General features: G+C 37.2%; 1 protein-coding gene across 2 annotated transcripts in view; it reads right to left on the bottom strand.

Moving 5' to 3' along the window:
* LOC124605750 (protein disulfide-isomerase TMX3) overlaps positions 1–21,165 on the bottom strand; it is a 185,566-nt gene that overhangs the window by 46,219 nt on the left and 118,182 nt on the right. For both annotated transcript variants that reach the window (XM_047137631.1, XM_047137632.1), the window contains 2 exons: positions 16,709–16,904; positions 2,203–2,256 (listed from right to left, as the gene is read on the bottom strand). In XM_047137631.1, the coding sequence (XP_046993587.1) occupies positions 2,203–2,256; positions 16,709–16,904 (250 nt within the window). The remainder of the gene's footprint in view (positions 1–2,202; positions 2,257–16,708; positions 16,905–21,165) is intronic.

Below are 21,165 nucleotides of genomic sequence, written 5' to 3'. Positions count from 1 at the left end.
CAGTGGTTTTGGGGAAGTTAAAATGAATGATATGATATGACAACTGTGATCTATCAAACTGGTAAAAAATTTCAATTTGACCTACAAAACCATGTAAGCATTCCATACGAAATTTTCAATATCCTCTCATTTTCTTACACCACTGTTTTCATCAGCCAATACGTGAGCATTATTAATTTAAACTTTCCTATGAGGGTAATGAAACATAAAAAATTGTAAATGTTATGCAAAAACTAATTATATTGAAAATTCATCTTCACCTTATCTCTCAGAATCATAGCAGTTTCATAGTATGAAGACTGGAAACCAAATGATTTAACTGTTAATTTTATGCTGTTAACATTCACGTAAGTGCAAAAGCAAGGGGTTTTTATACTGAAGGACAAATTTAGCCAAAATCTTGCTTGGTGTGGATACACTTGTCTACACCCTGTACCGATTGCAGATGCTTCCTTGCAGTATTTCCATTACTTTCTCTGCTCCAATTCATGCAAAACTCTGTCTTATGTAATCTGGTTCCTTTACATGCATTGGAAGACTTAAAGTTCTGCACTAAGTTTGGACCTTGTAACACAAGGCATACACACAAGTTATCAATGTTTTAGGTTTAATTCGATTGCAAGGAAATAATTTCTGAAAAAGAGGAATCTGTTAACATTTAATACCAATTTAAGTGTTAGGAAATCTTTTCTGATAGTATTTGTCTGAAGTGTATCCTTGTATGGAAGTGAAACGAGGACGATAAGCATTTCAGACAAGAAGAGAATAGAAGCTTTAGAAGTAAGTTGTGCTCACAGAATCACCCATTTGGTAATGGAGAGAAGAGTGAGTGATAAAAATTGCAGAGGGAGACCAAGGCTTGAATACGTAGTAAGCACATTGTACTGGGTGGAGCTCGCAGTAGTTACTTGGAGTTGAAGAGTGTTGCACAGGTTAGACTAGCAAGGAGAGCTGCATCAAACCAGTCTTCCAACTGAAGACCACAACAATAACAATGACAAAGACAATACCAACACCACTTAACCACAAGATGTAATCATGAAAATACGATAGGAGGCTAAAGAATGATAGTTAAGGAAGATCCCTAAGTTATGGACGCTGGCAGGGTATAGCAAGAGAACAGAGGGCACAAATGAAGCACCATTCCAATATGAGAATTCACAAATGCAGATACAAAAGATGCTGCCCGAGATGCAGTTAGGCTTTGTGAATATACTGAAGTCACTACGTATATCCAACATCCCATAATTTTTGAAGACCTTGGCTCAATTTAAACATCTGTACAATTCTTGGATCAATAATTGTGAGCCAATTATCACCATGTGTGAGTAGATTGTGTAATGGAACAATGTTTAAAGAAGGTAGCACTGTTCAAGTCTCAATAATAATATTTTCTGATCATTAATTTCTCTTTTCTTACAAGCTACAATCTTATATGATTCAAAATTGATGATCATCAGTTCCTTTAAATTATATTGTGGTAGCGTACTGTAAGAAATTATAGTAATTTGGACTTAGCAGATTGTAATTTTGATTAACATCCTTGCACTAGAGAAGAATATATTTTACATTTATCACTACTTGGTTTGATATAGTGTATGCCCTCACAGATTGGTGACCAACTGTATTTCAAGAAATTTATGATATACATTTCTTGGTCAATGTGTTCTATGATAGCACTAAACAAGTCTTGAGCAATATATTAGGCAGCATATTCACAGTTAATTCCACTCAAAATAATGTTACATCTGTCAACATATGATAGAATCCCATCATAATTGTAAATGTGTGACAACAGGTATGTTACAGCTTGCACATTTGAGTGCTAGTCCTACACGTTCTGCCTCTAATGATGAATGATAAATAAATGGTGTCTTCCGTGTTAAATCAGTATACAAGAGACCACTTCTAAAAGACTTACAGCAGACTGAATATAAAATGCTGAGGAGTTCCTGGCTATAGTACTTCAGCATTTTGTACCTTTTCACATTACAGTAGCACTTGACAGCAATGAGGTACAATACAAAATAATGTATCAGTAACACATTCACACCTGGGAGCATACCTGAGAATTGATTTCACACCTCACAGAAAATGATAAGAGCTTTTGTAATTTTTTCTGATAATAATAAATTCAAAACATCATTTTTATTACACATGAAAATACCATCTCCTGCCTCACAAAAAAGAAAATGTACTTACTTGTGAAATTTGTCTCTGTTCTTCCTTATTACTGATTCCACCATGTCTCTGAACCTGTAATAATGTATAAATTTATTAGCATAGTAAATACTGATAGTATATGAGTAGATTTCATCCCTTAGAAGGATGTACACAGTTAGGTGGTGGGAGGAGGGAGATTAAGAAGCAGCCAGTACAGCATGACGTATTCAGTAAACAGTAAAAACTAGGACTGAAACTGCTATTTTATGTATTTATGATACTCAATGCTTATACACAGAGATTTAAGAATTGAAATTTCCTTCTTATAAGACTGAATGTAAAAAAAATATGTTTCAAGGTTTGTTATTTTCAATCATTATTAACACACACACACACACACACACACACACACACACACACACACACTCAAAGACTACGTTTACTATCCCATTGGGCATAGGTAGTGAAACGTTCAGGATCACTTGGCATTTGGTGGCGCAGATAGAAGAGGAACAAATGGCAGTTCTGAGTGGTCAGTAATGACTAAGTTCATGTAGCAAATGGCTGACTACAAACAGGGTCCAAAACAGGGCAAGATCATCTTAAGTATACAAAATCCAGATTGAATGCCAAAAGAGATAAAACCATAAACAAGCAACAGTTGAGCACTCTGTCGAATGGCATGGCCTGAAAACTTGGTGGAAACTGCCAACTAGCAGGACATGAAAATATGTGCACTTTCAAAGCACAGAACACTAGATCACACGCCCACAGCACTCTACACTTCCACAGTCTGTGGAGCTACAAGGAACAGGGGCTGCTTGCCAGCCTCACTATCTGTGACACCATTTCGATACTGAGTCTCAGCAAGGAATCTGAACCGCTGTAAGCTGCAAGTCTATGTTCTGCTGAGAATAATATCCTTAGAAATACAGCACTTTCCCAAGTCTGATGAGGCACATTTCACTGTTGCCTTTCAGGCACTGTCTTTGAAGTTTTTCAGTATCCAGGGTAATTTATGAAAATGTAGGAACACTCAAAGACTTTCACATAATTATGCAAATTGTCATTTGCCTCACTAGTATGAGGTGATTTAATCAGGTAGACCACCAATCACTTAAACAATATCTATAAAAACCTCAGTGAAACATCAGTGTCGGTCGAGTTTTTTGTTTCATAACTATTCTATTGCCACATAGAACCTGGATTCCAATACAGTTATGAGAGCAGGGTCATGAACAAGATCAAACACTTCAGACTGAAAGTACATTTATTAAGCACAACTTAAAGTATAGTTTGCCTCAGCGCTCCTGTTTACATAAACACAAAATTTCAAATAGATTACAATATTACATAAAATAGTAATCTCCAGAAAAACCCAGGAATCAAACCTATCACCTGCAATTAGCTATAGCCGCTGCATCATGGTGTACAATGCATATCAGGCAGCACTAATATATGCAGTGGCTGCAAATACACAGCTCATAGGAAGTCTTCCACATTGCCATGTTACCCCCTCTGCTGAAGGAGGGAGGAAGAACAAAAAAACAAAGAAGAAAATACAATACGTAATGTTCGTGAAGAACTAAAATGAGAAAACATGTTTTTCCCCTTCAAAGCAGTGAATTTATGCCTGAAACGTAAAACTTCTACAAATGAATACTTTTCCTACATTTATTTACAAGATTCAACATTACTACTTTTTATTTTCAGTAATTAATAGATAATTAGTTCCTATCTTCTCTCATAGAAAATGCTACAATTCAAGACATCAGAATGAAATCTATTAACTGATTATCACATATAAGGAATATTTGATAAGCTGCATGTCACAAAACTTTCTCCGTTTACATCACCAACACCTACACAATTCTTTTACCTAACATGCTTGGTTGCTGACGGAAAGCTCTTTCCTCACCATTTAATGCATTCTCCAGCCATAAGTTAGTTCACATTACACAGTGGGTTCCCTTGTAGCTGGCTAAGTAAGCCAAATCCATTGTCTGAAGGAGGCAACTGATACTATCATCAATAACATCATGTCTAGTACAGCACTGTCATTGTCATGCATTTAATTCCTTCATATTTAAAGGAAGTTTAATTTTGTAGCCTGTGTGCCTTTTTCCTAAAGGTCATACAGTGAAATATAACAATCTGTGTTCATCATAGTATGAATACTTCCACATATTTTTATTTAAATTTTGAAAGTACATAATTTCACTTTTTAACAATATAACAATTTTTGACTTTTCTATTAATCTTACAAAAATATATGCAAATCCTTTGATACAATATTACAAATATTACAACTTTTTTACTTTTTGGTAGTTTCATGAGATAAAGCAAAATGCAGTGTTGAAATTGATGTAAATCAAAACTGACGAATTAGAAACATAAAAGATGATGTGAAGTTCAATTGTGACAGACTTTACTACTGCACTGCATATTGCAGTATTCAATAACACAAACAAACAAACAAACACCATCTTAACAGGCCCTGAAGGCTCAATGGTATTGACCATCCGCCGTTTCATCCTCAGTCCTTAGGTGTCACTGGATGTGGAAATGGAGGAGAATGTGGTCAGTGCAGTGCTCTCCAGGTCACTGACAATTTTTGTGACCAGTGCCACTACTCCTCAATTGGCCTCACAATAGCTGAGTGCACGCTGCTTGCCATCAGCACTCAGCAGACCCAGACGGTGACTCATCCAAGTGCTAGCCATGCCCGACAATGCTTAACTTCAGCGAGCTGATGGGAACTGGTGTTACCACTGTGGCAAGGCAGTTGGCTCAGTACCATATCTATGCTTATTGTCAAAAGTACAATCACATGTAGTAGCAAGTGAAATTCCTGAATTGAGGATTTTTTGATGGCAAGAATGTAGGAAGTGATCTCGGAAAAAGAGACACACACAGAGTAGAAATAACTTCAAGCGTGTGCCCCAGGGAAGTGTGTTGGGATCCTTGTTTTCATGTTGTATAACAATGAATCTTGCAGATAATATAGTAGTAATCTGAGACTTCTTGCAGCTGATCCAGTTATCTGTGATGAAGTACAGACTGAAGAAATGGACAAATAGTCACATCTCGATAAGATTTCAGAGTAGTGCAGAAAATGGAAACTTGAAGCAAGTGTTCAAAAATGCAAAATTTTCCACTTCATGAAACAAGGAAACATAGATAGTCTAGTCACATTAACGTGACCATCTGTCAAAAGTCTGAATAACCACCTTTTGTAGTGCGGACACGCAGAAAGAGAGTCAATGAAGTTATGGAAGGTACCAAAAGGGATGCACAATCAGGGCAACTCCAGTGCTGTAGCCAGCTGCACTAGGTTTTTCAGCTGAAGATCCATGGCACAAACAGCCCGATCGAGGTGGTCCCACATATTCTTGACTGGGTTTAAACCTGGTAAGTTTTGTGGCCAAGGGAGTATGGTTAACTCATCCTGGTACTCTTCGAACCATGCACATACACTGCAAACTGTGTGACATGTTGCATTGTCCTGCTGATAGATGCCATTGTGCTGAAGTAAAGAAACTGTATGCAGGGGTGGGATGGACACGGTCTCCAAGGATAGGTGCATACTTGTGATGATCCACTGGGCCTTCCAGAATGACGAGATCACCCACGGAATGTCACAAAAACATTTCCCAGACCATAACGCTCTCTCCTCTAGCTTGGACCTTCCAAAGATTGTTGCAGGCTGCTTGCTTTCAGAGGTTTCATGTCATACACACTAACGGCCTTATATGCTATGAAGCATAAAACATGATTCATCTGAAAAGGCTATCTGTTACCACTCAGTGGACACCTAGTTGCAATATTAGCCTGCTGTGGAGGCCCATACGTAGCAATATTTGCTGAATGGTCGCTGAGGAGACATTGTTGGTAGCCCCACCATGGTTCATCTGGGCAGTCAGTTGCTGAACAGTATCTATTCACCCATACACCACTCCGCAGCTGTTGTTCACCCGTCATCTATGGTCTATGGTGCAGCACAGTTGGCTCAGTATTGCATTTGGATAGTGCCCCGAGTGGTATACTTTAACCACAGTGGCACACTAATAGTTTACAAGCTTAGCCATTTCTTAATTGCTTTCACCACTGGCCCAGAAGCCAATGATCATACCCTTTTGGGCATCAGGTAAGTCACTCCTTTTCGCATTTTGATGACGACTTCACTATTTTTCCGCATCCTCACAACGCACTTTATAATATATACTCTCCACTGTTAGTGCTGCCACCAACCATCTGTAAGCGATTATTGCACAATGATGTCTAACATACACGGACCATGCAGTATCCTGTAACTGTAATATCACTGATTCACAGCTGGAATCTGTGAACTCATTTAAGTACCTGGATGTAACACTTTGTAGGGATATGAAATGGAATGATCACATAGGCTAAGTCATAGGTAAAACAGGTGACAGACTTCAGTTTATTGATTGAATGCTAGGGAAATGCATTCAGTCTAAAAGGGCAATTTCTTACGAATCACTTGTGTGACCAATCCTAGACTATTACTGAAGTGTGTGGGGCTCGTGCCAAATAGGACTAACAGGTGATGTTGAACATATGCAGAGATGTTGAAGAAAATAAAAGGGCAGATTCTTGAAGACTGAAGTAAACAATCAGGAAAGCCTACTTACAAACTTTCAACGACTGGCTTTATGTTATGAATCAAGGAATATACTGCAACTTCCTATGTTTTGCTCCCACTGAGATTGTACGGACAAGATTTGATTAAATTCATTGCATACAGAGGCATTTGAGCAGTCATTGTTTCCACACTCCATATGCGAATGTAATGGGGAAAAGAAGACCTAATAACTGGTGCAAACAGACATACTACCATGCACTTCACAGTGGTTTGCAAACTATAATGTAAATTTAGATGTAGATGCAGATGTATAGTGAAGGAATAAAAAGTTGTTTGTGAAATTAGCAACACCTCTAAAGAGCATGATTTTTGGTGTGAACTTTGTAGGCAAGATGCATGACAGTAAACTTTCCAGATGATTGCATTGCACTAATGATGTCAGGAACAGCAGCAAGATTGAATATTTAACACATTAATTTAAAAATAACCAATGCCATTTTGCACATTATATTTTAAAAGCAATGACGAGCCAAATTGTTTTGTCCTCAGACCACATAAACTGACAAAATAGATATTCATATCCATGCCTTTAGGAAATATTTTTAGTTGAAGGGTAACCTAAGTTTCACTAATTAAGGATCACAGTTTAAACACTTACTGAAAATACTGAGTGTACTCTAGAGTCAGATGAATTTGCTACAGTTACCATCTATTTCTTGCACACTCTTCAATGCCATTTTTCTTTATGGCTGTCATGTGAACTATGATCTGGATTTTTAATCTTATTATGACTTCTGTGGTGTAGAAAATTGCAGAAAATTTTATTGTAAAGAGCCGTGAATTTAGCAACCTTGAGGCCTCGACTACTAATACCACACTGATCTTTTTACTACAGTTTTGAACGTGTGCATTTCATATTATTTAGTCGCATGAGTGAACAGTCTCACTATGAATTAATATAATTGCCAGAATCTGCTAGCTTTGCATATATCACCAGATGATCTATGCTGGTACCCATTAGCATGCTGTAGTCAAATGATTTGCTACAGGTTATGGTGCATTGTTGATTAGTGTGTTGTGTTTAGTTCAGTTACATTGTTAGGTGCTTAATAATGGAGAAGAAAAGACTAGCAACTTTTTTTCTGAGCAAAATATAGCGTTTAAATCCAACATAAATTACAGTTGTAGTGAACATCACTTCAAAACCCAATGAAGACATGCACAGCATTCAGGAACAACATAACTAGATGGAAGCCGGCTTCACCAACATTAATACTCAGAATTCTCATGCAAACACTAGACAAAACTACAACCAGTATGACATAGGCCCATTTTCTTTACAGAACTGCCGACACGAGGATCAGGAAATAACTTTACTGCAAAAACTTGTGTTCCACCAACAAATTACAAAATTTCCTTATGTGAAAAGAAATTTCAACATCAACAACTGTCTGAGTTTCAATGGAGTTCGGTTATTCAGAATCAAAAGAGGGCACTTTCTGCAAGCTCTGTGTGAATTCCACTCAATGAAGGGCACATATATGTTCAGTTGAGGTTGTCAGTTAAAAAATAAAAAAGAGAATAAGTGAAAACATACAAGGTTTATCCCTACTGTTTATACTGTTTTGTTTTGCGAATGAGAGGGATTACCACTGAGAGGACACACAGATTATGGACAGCTGTCAGAAGGCGAAGTTTCAAGTGTAAATGATGGTAAATTTTCAGGGCACGATTCAGATTCCAAATTGAGGCAGCAGATGCAATTCTAAAAAACATCGAGATACTGCAGGTGCTAATGTGACATATCTCAGCAAAGGCATTCAGAATGCAATTATTGACACTGCCAGTGGTTTAGTCTGCAAACAATTTGCTGAGAAAATTAACAGTGTGCTAGCAGATGAAATCGCTAATATTTGTTGGACAGAACAGTTGGCGCTTCATGCTTTATATGTTGATAAAAACAAAACTATATTCATAATTTGTGAAGATTTCTTCAGATTAGTTCCTGTTTATGAATTTTGTGAATTAGCTTTGGCAGATGTTTTCTTTTAAAACATTCATGATCTGAGATTAAATCTGAACAATGGTCATGGATTGGGTATTGATGGGGCAGCAAATATGAGCAGTGTGTCAAGTGAATGTGCAGTAAAATTCCAAGAGTCCTACACATGGCAATTTATGTTCATGTTTTTAGCCTGTCACATTGTTTAGCCATTTTATTACACCCAAAACAGATGGACCTTATAATTTGTGTTGATTTGTATGAGAATCTAGAAAAGGAAATGGAAGATTTTCGATCACATTTCTGTCCATTGTACAAGGAGGAAGAACGTGAGGCTGAACTTACAGTAATTAAGCTGGAAATTCAAAGAATGACAGGGAGACAAACACAGCGACCTAGCTTCAAGGCAGAGTGCTTTCCATTTTTTTTTCCACTCATGAACAGGATTCTACTGAAAAACAGTGTGAGCATCAGGTGAAAACTTACAACCTACTGTTGATGCTATGGTAAATCAGGGGCCTAATGATGTTAATACATCACTAGAGACTTTCTTTAATGAACTGAAGGTGTGGAAAAGAAATACCCTTAACCAGAAAGACCACCTTAATTATTTTCCCCTGCACTCATAAGACAATGAAACTTTTCTGCACATTGCCAGTAACTACACTAAGTTTATTCTGAACATTGCTATATATGAAACATCACTTAAGGAGTGCAATGGGTGTAGACAGACTGAATGGACTCGCCTTGATGTATATTCATAAAATATAGAAATGGCTGTCTGGCCTCGAGAGCCGGAGACAGTGATCGTGATCATGATTTTGTGTGTGTGTGTGTGTGTGTGTGTGTGTGTGTGTGTGTGTGTGTGTGTGTCTGGGAGCGAACGCACTCGCCCATATTGTCTAATTAGGAAGGACTTTTGGCAAAAAGCTTACTTGTTTAATAGTCTTTTTTTGTACTTATCTGCAACTCAACATCTCCACTATATGGTGCGCAGCAATCCATCCTTTTCATAATACCGTCATTATATTCTATCCTCGATTTTCGATTGTTTGAAATAAAAACTGATGAAGTACTACATGAAATCTTTAAAAAGCTTCGTTGCTCTCTCTGTAAGTGCCATTTTACCATTGTTGTCTATTAAAGTCATCAAAACGTTTGTGAATATATTACTTTAGTTCTGATTATTACATTTTACCTATTCCTCAAATCCCCACTCCCTTGAAAAAATCCTGCATCTGTCACTGATTGTAAGCAATTGATTTGTCAAGGAAAGTATGATTGATGGGTTTGACAACCCAACTACAAGCATTGGCAATGTGGCACATGATTTTGAGATCATCAAACTGATATGGATGATATTTTCACATGGCCATCAGTGACATATTAACAAAGTAATATAATAGACTTCATGGTCATAGTCTGTCCATCAATAGTGCCAGACACAAACTGATACATAAGGGTAATTGAATCGTGTCGTTTGCCATGGTTCCTTTTTTCACTTGATTTACTTCTGTTTGGAGTTTCCGCGCTTTCCTAGAGGGAGCCTCCATGAGCGCACTGCTGGTGCGCCTGGTGGGAGGAGGTGCTGTGTACCGTGCCGAGGGTGGATAAGTGTTTGGCCCTGGACGACCGTTCTGCAGCGGGATGCTCGGTCCCTCTATGCTAAGTCTGGATGGGCCCAAAAACCCGGGGCGTGAGGACGCAAGAGGCCATAAATCTGTGGACAACGTTTGGTTTCTGTTCATGGGCTGGGGAAGCTATGAAGTATGTCTGCGGCTGCCAATAACCTCCAGAAGGTGGTGCCGTCACTGAAAGTAAGATTTTTCATCTAGTTAGTGCAATGGTCATCGTCTGGCGGGGCCAATCTCCCAGTGTTGTGGGAGTTATTAATAACTACTGTGTACATATTCTTGTGTTAAAGAGTTTGGTCCCCGTGGCATTTAAGTGCTCTATTTAGTTATATTTAAGGTAGTGCTAGAGTTTATATTTGGTAATCCTCCTAACCATGACTAATGTCAATTGCTCAGTCTGTCTGAAATGTTGGGTCTATTGGGTAGAGACCGTTGTTGACTTGCTCTCCTCAGTCCCAAATTCCCATATTGATACTACGGCAGTAGTTCTGCCTGAATCTCATTTGCAGAAGTTATCAATTCTAGTGAGCACAAATAAAGTTACCTTTGCCTCTATAATTTTCGTCTGCTGGCCAGCAAGCTTTGGGTAAGAATTAAAAATCGCCAACTGGTCTTCGTCCAACTTAGTGGCTTGTGTTAAACGAGTTCCCTTTCCAGTTCGGGTAAATGTTTTCTCCTCCTGGTGGAGCCATCCTCTTTCCCGAGCCACTATTGCCGCTCAATGTTCCAGGAGAATGAAGTAAGAGGTTAATTATTTACTCCATTGTTATGCCCAAGAAAGGCGAATTAGAGTAGTTCTGGATTACCTAAGCATTGCACACTATTAAGATAGTTCTAGGTTTGGAGAAACTGCAGAAGTGTGTCAGTAATCTGGCATATTTGACAATACAACATTGTTATAGAACTGAAAGACTTGGTTTTGATGCATTTGCTGAGATGTGACTTAATTATTTACTACTGATGTTAATTGCTTTAGATTAATTTTATTTAATCTGTAGTTATAATTATTAATGATTGATCGTCCCTAACAGAGTAACGCTTACTGAACGTCTGATTGTCCCATATGTCACCTACCAACTTCATTCAGGGACTGAAAAGGTGATCCTGGCTCTAGTTCTACGGGACTTTATTAACAGTTGACTCTTATCATTTATGGTCTTAAATATATGTTTGTTTAAAGGAGTAATCATATATTCTTATTGTTTATTAAGTAATTATTAAGTTATATACCAAATATTACGAGTGCAAATATTCTCTCATTATTACACTTGCATGTTCCGTGGTTTGCACTGAAGGGTGTGACAATAAATGCAAAATCTAAAGTGAAATTGGTTGGGAGAATAGTTTATTGATTGACCCCGTAGAAAGAGCATATCAGTAACATTTCTGACAACTTCATAATGAGTAACAGGCATCTCTACAATTTTATCTGCACTAACAAATTTTCTGAGTTAAATAAGAAGATTGCAGTATTTTCAGAGTTTACATATTCACACAACATAGTCTTGGTGTGATATTCCAGGAATTGGAAACCTAATCACATTATTCAGATTGTTTTCTGTTGACAGAATGTCCATTAGACTAAGTTCATCCCATTTATCACCAAATGGATGGTGAGGTGCAGTCAAAGTCTTAATTATCACCTTGAAAAAATTAGGTTACAAAATTGATATTATGTTTGTTTATAGCCACTTGTTGCAGTCCTGGTACACTTGAAATGCTAAAGGAGCTAACACAAAACGATGCAGCCCATTGATAAAGGGCTGTATCATGTGGTAAATCATTTTCTGCATTGGAAGAGGAACACTACAACAAGAATCCATGCTGGGCACACAGAAACAAATCCACATCATAAAAAACAATGATTTGAGGTGCAGATACTTCCAGTGAAGCCAAACAAATCTGAATGACAAACAACAAAGTGGCAGATAATCTCTCTGTGAAGATCTAGGAATCACAAGACAAGCTCAAAGACCAGCATATCACAAATGAGGCAAAAGTGTAAAAAATGAAAATCAGTCCTGAATCAGTTTTCAACATCTAGCAAAATATTTTGAACATGAAAGATGTTGCTGCATGCTTGGTATCTGACTGATCACAAGCATTCAAGCAGCCTGACAAACCAAGACAGTAACAATGTGTGAGAGCTCATTGATTTATCGAAAAATCACTTTCTTCAAATGCATTTTTCACAATAAACTTATTTTATTTGCCAAACTTTAACATCGTGTGTGTGACACAATACACTGGTGACCATTTTCCACACCAACTTTCCTCTGCATAAGCTCTCTCAAGTAACTATTTGTTCCCTGAGCTCTCACACACAACTTCCCTACAAAACATGCATTTGTTACAGTTGTCACCAAAACGAATGTAACTGACACAAAACCATAATGGACTTTCTGAATTTTACAAGCTGTTATCACTGTCATATAAAATCAAATTAAGTTCATAGTATAATTATTTATAACTACAAAATTATATTTTCTAATGTTTCTATTTAAATTAGTATTTTGTTTATTCATTGGCAACATGATCATATTAGTTTATAAAATTTACAAATTTTTGAATAAAATATAGAAAACTTAGAACTGATGATTTTTTATCCAAAGTTTTACATAATAACGCATAAGGTCTAACAACTACTACTGAAATCTATAATATTACAAAGCTGACAGAACTACACTCATAACGGAAATACACAATACCTCACCTCCAAAAAAGTATAAATTACCTAACCAACGCCCAAGTGTCAAAAATCAATCAAGCGATTGATATTCTGCACAATTAAAATCAAACTGAACTGCACAATACTGTGTGTGTCCTGAAAGCTTAAATTAATCTCTGCGGTACCCTTGTGAATATTACATCTGCCAGCAGTTCATTCCAATCAACTACTGTAGCATGGCAATACCTGTCCTAGGAGGACACTGAGTATCATTTGCCACACCACGTAGAAGCTCTTTTCGATTGTTATAGGTGCTTCACCCATCATAAATTCTGTCAAGATAAAATTGTTGTATTAATCCGAATTTTGTGTGGTAGGTAATTTGTACAATATGATTTGCTCCTATGGTTCACCGCTTTCTGGTGTCACAAATTTTATACTCAGCAGTGCAATTTTACACATATATTTAAGAAACAACAATCTTATTCAGTAGCAACCACCCAGACAGCTGAGTGCGTTAACACACACTATTTCTGGGAAATGAGGAAACAAGCCTGACAGGGATTGTTACCAACAGGCTGGTGAGCTGGTCAGCCTGCATTTGGTTTTTAGATGGTTTCCCACATCCCACTAGGAAAATCCCAGGCTGGTCCCATATCCCACAACAGGTACACGCTATGCAAACATTTAGAAAATGTTCTCACACTTGCACATGGGATTTACTATGGACACGGACAGGTGGGGTACACAAGTTCAGACCTGGGGGATGGGTGGGGGTGAATAATAGTCACTTTAAACCTACCACCACCACCTACTCAGCAGCAGTCAACCTACTCTTTTCACCTGGCCCCAATTAGTCATTTAAAGAGCCACTATTCACTTTCACCAAAAAGACTAACACTGTCAGTTTGTAAGTGAAAGAGGATTTACTGGCTATGGGATTTGGATAGTTGAATCTTAAGTCCGATGTTTTTATGGTTTTATTGCCTGCAGTTTCTGAGAACAAAAAGAGTGTGCTGCCATGAAGATTTGTATGTAATTTGTCCAAAGTACCAATGCTGATAGAACAGATGATTAATACTTCATATAAATATAATAGAGGGAAACATTCCACGTGGGAAAAACATATCTAAAAACAAAGATGATGTAACTTACCAAACGAAAGCGTTGGTATGTTGATAAACAACCAAACAAACACGAACACAAAATTCAAGCAGACGTGTGTGTGTGTGTGTGTGTGTGTGTGTGTGTGTGTGTGTGTGTGTGGGGAGGGGGGGGGGGGGGTAGGGGGGGGAGGGGGCCGCACGCGCGCGCGCGCGAGAGAGAGTGTATACCTGTTCTTTTCTCCCCCTAAGGTAAGTCTTTCCACTCCCAGGATTGGAATGACTCCTTACCCTCTCCCTTATAACCCACATCCCTTCGTCTTTCCCTCTCCTTCCCTCTTTCCTGATGAAGCAACCGTGGGTTGCGAAAGCTTGAATTTTGTGTGTGTGTTTGTGTTTGTTTGGTTGTCTATCAACATACCAACGCTTTCGTTTGGTAAGTTACATCATCTTTGTTTTTAAATATACATTATATAAAAATTGATATGCAAAGTAATAACCAGCAATATTTTTTTGCAATTTAAGGATTTTACATGTTAATGATATCTAGGCAAACTTCCGGCAGGGTGAAATTGTCTGTAGAAGAAAATCATAAAACCTCACTCATTTAACCAGCACCGCCACCATCACACCCTCCAAGAGACATTCCTGAATAGTTTTGTTTAAGTCAGAATATTCTATCGTGTTTGCATTAACAATTACTCAAACATTCTCTTCCATAACTGCTTTACTACTTTAAACATACTTCTCTTTTGGCTTCTTTGCATCTGAAACAGCTTTTACTGACATACTGTCTGTTGGCCCATCTTGCCTCCCTAGCAGAGCAGTAGTGTTCCTGCCTACCACGCAAGGGGGACCGGGTTCGATTCCTAGCAGAGGACTAGGGGTTGTGTCCATCATCATTATCATCACCATTGACACTTAAGTCGCTGAAGTGGCATCAACTAAAAAAGACTTGCAATACGGCGGCCGAACCCCAAAGGGGAAATCCCAGCCAATAAATGCCATACGATCATTTCATTTCAGGTTAGTAGAGTTTTTATGATGTTTTGTCACAAATGGCTGGCATTGTCAATATTTTATCTTCTGATGGTGTCGACACACTGGAGATGAGCTTGTTGCAAGAGATTACATGTATCAGTTGCGCCAACATCTGGGGCCTTTTCCTTGGTCATAACTGCTATGGTTCTCCCTTTGCTACCTGCAATGGTCATTCGCTGCTCCATGGGAATCCAGGATCCATTTACTTTGTGGCTTTGCTCCATCTTATTGAAAGTATTGTCAAGTTTGTGGATTTCTATGGCTTCCCAGGACAAATGGGTGTAGTAGCTTTACTCCACAGCGACAAATTCCATGTTGACAAAATTTTATTATTTGATTGATCACACATAGTGCGTGATCTTCCGGAGCCAATATCTCCACTGTCCCAACCTACAATACCATTTATGTTCAATGATCCTGCTGTTGATGTACTGTCCACTCATTCCCAAAAAGACTTTTCCACTTGCACTGGCTGTGTGATCTATGCCCAACATTGCAAGTGGGTCCCTTTTGTCTTTTGCTGATCAGACACACTTTTGATCTCCTTGATCACTTTGTAAATAGTCTTTATGTCATGTCTGCAATACTCCACCAGTTGCATAAGAAGTTTAGCAAAATCTAACATTCGGCAAAGTGACAAAGTGACACGTCAGAAGAAGAAATGTTGTGGACAACCTTTCTGTACATACGTCCCCAGGGTGATGGACAGAATCAGCCATATATTGTGCAAATTTGGCGTAAAGATCATACACACACCACCATGAAGATCAATGAGTGTCTCAGACTGGCAACTTGCAATTTTGGGAATATACCACATACCATGTTCATGTAGAAGCAACTATATGGGAATGACTGGATGATCCATCAAAACCAAGATCACCAACATAATGGTATTGCAGGTTGGGAGAGATGGAAAAGTTGGTCATGGTGGAGCACGTGCAATGCGAGATCAACCATATGATAAAGTTTGCTGACATGGAAGTTCTCACTGTGGAGAAAAGATACCACGCCCTCTTGTTCAGGGAAGCCATGGAAATCCACAAACATGACAATAGCTTCAACAAGAAAGATAGAAGCTTCAACAAGAAAGATAAAAGCTTCAACAAGAAAGATAAAAGCTTCAACAAGAAAGATAAAAGCTTCAACAAGAAAGATAAAAGCTTCAACAAGAAAGATAAAAGCTTCAACCTGAACAGAATGAATTAAGGACAATCACATCTTCTCGGCAAATTTACCTCTCATTTCTGATGTTGTATGCATAGTTTTCTTACTGAAGGATCATTCTTTACGTTTTCACAGAAAATCTTTTGTTTGTTAAAAAAAGGAAAAAAAAAAATTGCACACACTTGTTTAGTAAATTCAGTGACAACACTGGAGCAACTACTGTTAAGTACCACCTAAAACATTCAAGCACATATAACTTGAACAATAATAAAACATGCATCCAGTTCATTAAGTTCTAATACAGCATGCTGGTGTTAGACTACTTACTCCAACATATCTGGAGATATTTCCTGCAATTTATTTTCTTCTACAACGGCCAAGACAAGATACTTATTTGTCATCATAATCTGGTGGATATTGCCTCTGGTAACTTTTGGAAATGTTGAGAATCTTTCTGTGTTAATCCACTGATACAATGAGGAATTTAGTTGACCTGAATCAATGTTTTCGAAGTTCTCACTATCTGAAATGGAAACAAAGAGGTCTAAATAATACAATAGTAACATGAATATGCGAGTGGTGCTCCACTCCACAGGCATTGCACTTTTGTAAAATACTCCAGCATGCATCTCTCAGACAGATGCAGTACATAAACCAGCAGCTGCAAATAACTTATTTTTACACAAGTTTTCACAATATACCACAAAAATGGATCAAAATTAGAAAGATTAGCAAAAGCTGACAGGATGTTCACTGCACACATTTGCAGACCACATAACTGATTCACTTTGTAGCCAAATGGAGAGGCTAGTACGATAGATCTGTAGAAGGAAAATATATTAACGTGCAATAGGAGAAACAGTGTTCATTGCGATTAACATGGAGAATCAGTGCAAAAGAAATTCAGTTAAAAAACAGGATTAAGGGACATTTATGATTATGCCACACATCTGATGACAGAATTTTGAAGTGGATTGAAGTTTCATGTACAGTTTCACTCTCAACAACCACTAAACAAAAAGAGCATAGAGCAGTGAATAAAGTATGTTTTTTAAGAAACTTCAATTTTCCACATATTAGTACAAAGATCAATTTAAAATGGATTGTGTTTATGAATGTACAAAACTGTATTGCTAATTTTGTGTTTTGCCAGTTTTGCACTCTGTGTGTAATCATAATCACAACTGGGACACTGAATAGAGAAGCGTAAAAACACATTTCATATTACATATAGTGGATCAGGTCAGATCATAATAAAGGCAGCATTTCAAGAGATTAAAGTGCCATCATACCCATAATCATGAGGCGATAGTAATGCTTCCATAATAATATCTCTCATTAAATTTCAAATAATCTTGTACAGCTGTAATAGGCCATGTAGAGTAAGCACTGTCATGAGAGAGATCGTTGCACAACCTTAATTACAGACCAATATTAAGAAATAAATATATCTGCCAGTATCATTATACGAGGGTTATTCAGACAGTATGGTCAGATTTCTTATAAAACCTAAATCATCTCAGATTTTTTTTTTTCAAAAAACTGTTTTTAAATTTTTACACATTTATTTTTTTTTACATTGTTTCCATTTTTGTTTCAATATCTGTCATAACATTCTACAAGCTTTTGTATTCCTAACCCATAAACGTCTGCTGCCTTGAGGGTAACCAGTCAAGTGCTTCTTTCACCTTGCCAGCTATTGCAAAGTACTTGCTGCCGAAAAACTCCTTTACTTTGTAGAACAAGTCAAAATTGTGACTCACTGATATTCACAAATCTTTTCGTCTATGGCTTTGACCAAATCTTCTGAGATCACTAATGGTTGACCTGATTGCAGTTCATCATTGACATTTCCCTGTGCATACCTGAAAGTTCTCACAAACTTAGGCACTTTGCTGTCACTCATCAAATTGAGGCAACACACCTCACTTCTCTCTCTGTGAATTCCTGCTGCTGTAATGTTCCTTGCTGTCAAAACCAAATCACTGACCATATTTCACAGTTGGTGACCTGATCAATTGTTTTAAAATTGTTTGAACTGACACTGTAAACAGCACACTGTGACAGTGCCAAAGTAAATGGCACCATCTGACAGGCAAGGCATGCTGGGAGTCTGTGCACATGAGTGTTTCAATGTTCACACAATATTCAATTAGCTACAGTGATTCGGACCTTACTTCCGGAATAACCGCCGTATGTTTATGTACTTTTTGTTTCATAAATCAACCACAGAAATAAAACGTGTTGTAGATGTGTTTATTGAAGGAAGAAGTGACTTGAAGACAGAAACTGAAGAGCAACATGCGGGCGGAAAATTACCACCTGGAGCAGAAAAGTTGGCTGCCCAGAAATGTCATGACAGTCATCTACAAATACTTAACTATTGTTACAAGTAGTAAAAATGCCATTCTTTTGTCCACGGTAAATGGTTCTATGGTGTTGTTGTATGAGACTGTCAGCAGTGAAGTTGATCTGTCATCTTAAAATGATCACAGATGAGTCAAGATATTGAACCAAACTGACAGAACCAACAAGCACCTAAGCTGCGAGTTAAAATTCTGAGCGTTCTATTAGATTTGATCATGTAGGTGAAATTGTGATCTCATCTAGGAATTTAAGGAACCATCAACTGTCTGATCATGCATTTTTAGATGCATGATAGGGAAGCTTGATTGAGTTACCATAATCTGCTGGATTAAATCGTTGAGAACAGTATAACAGAGGGATAGACAGTAACCAATACCTGAAGAGGTATAGAATTGTTAAAATTTTAGGAACAAACAGGGTTAAAGTAGGGGTGGCAATTTCTTTTTAATTTTTTTTTTTTTAAGGAGAGGCCAAGTTTTTATAGTACCCCAAGTTGTACAGTGTAATTTATTTCAGCAAAAGTAATACCTAAAGGGCTAATAAATTTTCGTGCATTTTACTGCAAAGTAAAATACTTAAAAAAAGAATGTTGGATCTAGTCAAAAATTGTTATAAATATAATCCACTATATTTGTAACACTTTGGTACTGACTATAAATGGAATGACAAACTAATACAAAAAAGAAAGATAGTAGTCAGAAGTGAAAAAAAGTATGTGGTATGTTTTAGCATCTCTGGCTGAAATGTTCTTAGATATTTGTGCTACTGCTGTACGTGTAGGAACAAAAGTAGGATCTTTACCTGAATTTCCAAAATATTTATTACTTAAAATTAAATATTTTATACCAAGAAGAAATTTTAATGTTAACTTATGAGTTGTTTATCATACAAAAAAAGGTGACAATGTGATCATTTGACTATTTATAATAGCAGCAAAAGTACGAGACTACTTACACATTATGATAGTAAATCAGCAAACAATTCACATAATCTAACTAGATGGCAGTAACACAATCCTTAAAGAAATTTATCAAAAGAAGAATTCACTTGCAATTACCGTAAAATCACAAGGAGATAGAATGGCTGGCCAGTAAATAACTTCAGCAGATTAAATTTTAATACTGCCAACACACACATATGAAAGTGATAAAATAATTCCTAACTTACGAAATTGTCAAGACAAATACAAATAAAATGGATTTTTGGGTGGAGATTTGCATAAAATGGTCAGTTTATTAAGTAATGGGAAGCTCTGTGACATTTCAAGTTAGGGCATTGGTTAGGAATAGATTTTAGATTCCAAAATTTGTCTCTAATATTTCACCTTCTGAAGGTGCCATTCTGCCACACCCAATTTAGAAGACAAATTACATGTCACTTGAGGTTTGGCACAACAAATCTGACTTTAAGAGGTGCAGCAATTATTGGTAGATAATTTATTGGCATTCCAGAATCTATACATTCAACGTATATTGGATGAAGTACATCAATCTAAAAGAGATCAATGTCAGACATTGTTAAGTATTTGTTGAAATACTAGTGTACTTTCAATTGATAAACATTGACAATGCTGGATACCAGTTTTTGGTTGTTAACAGAACATCCTCTTATAGTTTCCATATCTTATTTTTGGACCCCCTTTATTAATTCGAATATGAACATACACCAATAACAATTTCACTTCATGGAAAATGCAGAAGGGTTTCAGATTTCTTAAATTTCTGTAGGGTTAAGAATAGGTGTTAGAATAGGTATGTCTGTAAATGTTAAGTACTGGATACTACCATCCTTATATTGGTATCTGACATAAAATTTTGTAGCACTGGAAAAATAACTTGAGATGGCTTAAAAATATATTTAGGAACCTAGCTTATGGTGTAGTATAGTAAATATGTACTCCTCTCACCTGCACCATGTAATCCAATGTTCAAAAGTTATTGCAATAGATTTTGAAATCTTAAGATACTCTGCGTAACTTAGAATCTGATTTAGAACTCTCTGAAGAAAACAAAAAAAGGTGAAAGCATGCATTAATTCTGGAATAAATGCTGGCAAATACCTGGATCACTATAAGGTTCCATAATGAGTGGCCACCTTGATCACACTTCAACCACATATACTACCAATGTTGGTAAGTGCAGCTGTAAGACTTGTTTGTGAAGGTGATACTGATGTATGTCCCTCTCAACCTGGGATCCAAGTGATCTGCCCCTTTGTCTGACCTTCCCTAAACAATACCTCTCCCTCCCCAAAGATCCCGAAAGCTAGGAGCAGTTTTATTTATTTTTTCTTCTTTTAAATGTTCCTGTCATCAGTATTTATAACAACGAAAACAAGCTATTTTTGACAACATAATGTGCACGTTCTGCCACCGCTTGGTGAGTAGATTTTTTTATCCATCCATCCAATCACATTAT

Source organism: Schistocerca americana, chromosome 3 (genome assembly GCF_021461395.2).
Source record: "Schistocerca americana isolate TAMUIC-IGC-003095 chromosome 3, iqSchAmer2.1, whole genome shotgun sequence".
NCBI lineage: Eukaryota > Metazoa > Arthropoda > Insecta > Orthoptera > Acrididae > Schistocerca > Schistocerca americana.
The sequence above is the reverse complement of the archived record's forward strand: the minus strand, read 5'-3'. Positions and strand labels throughout refer to the sequence as shown.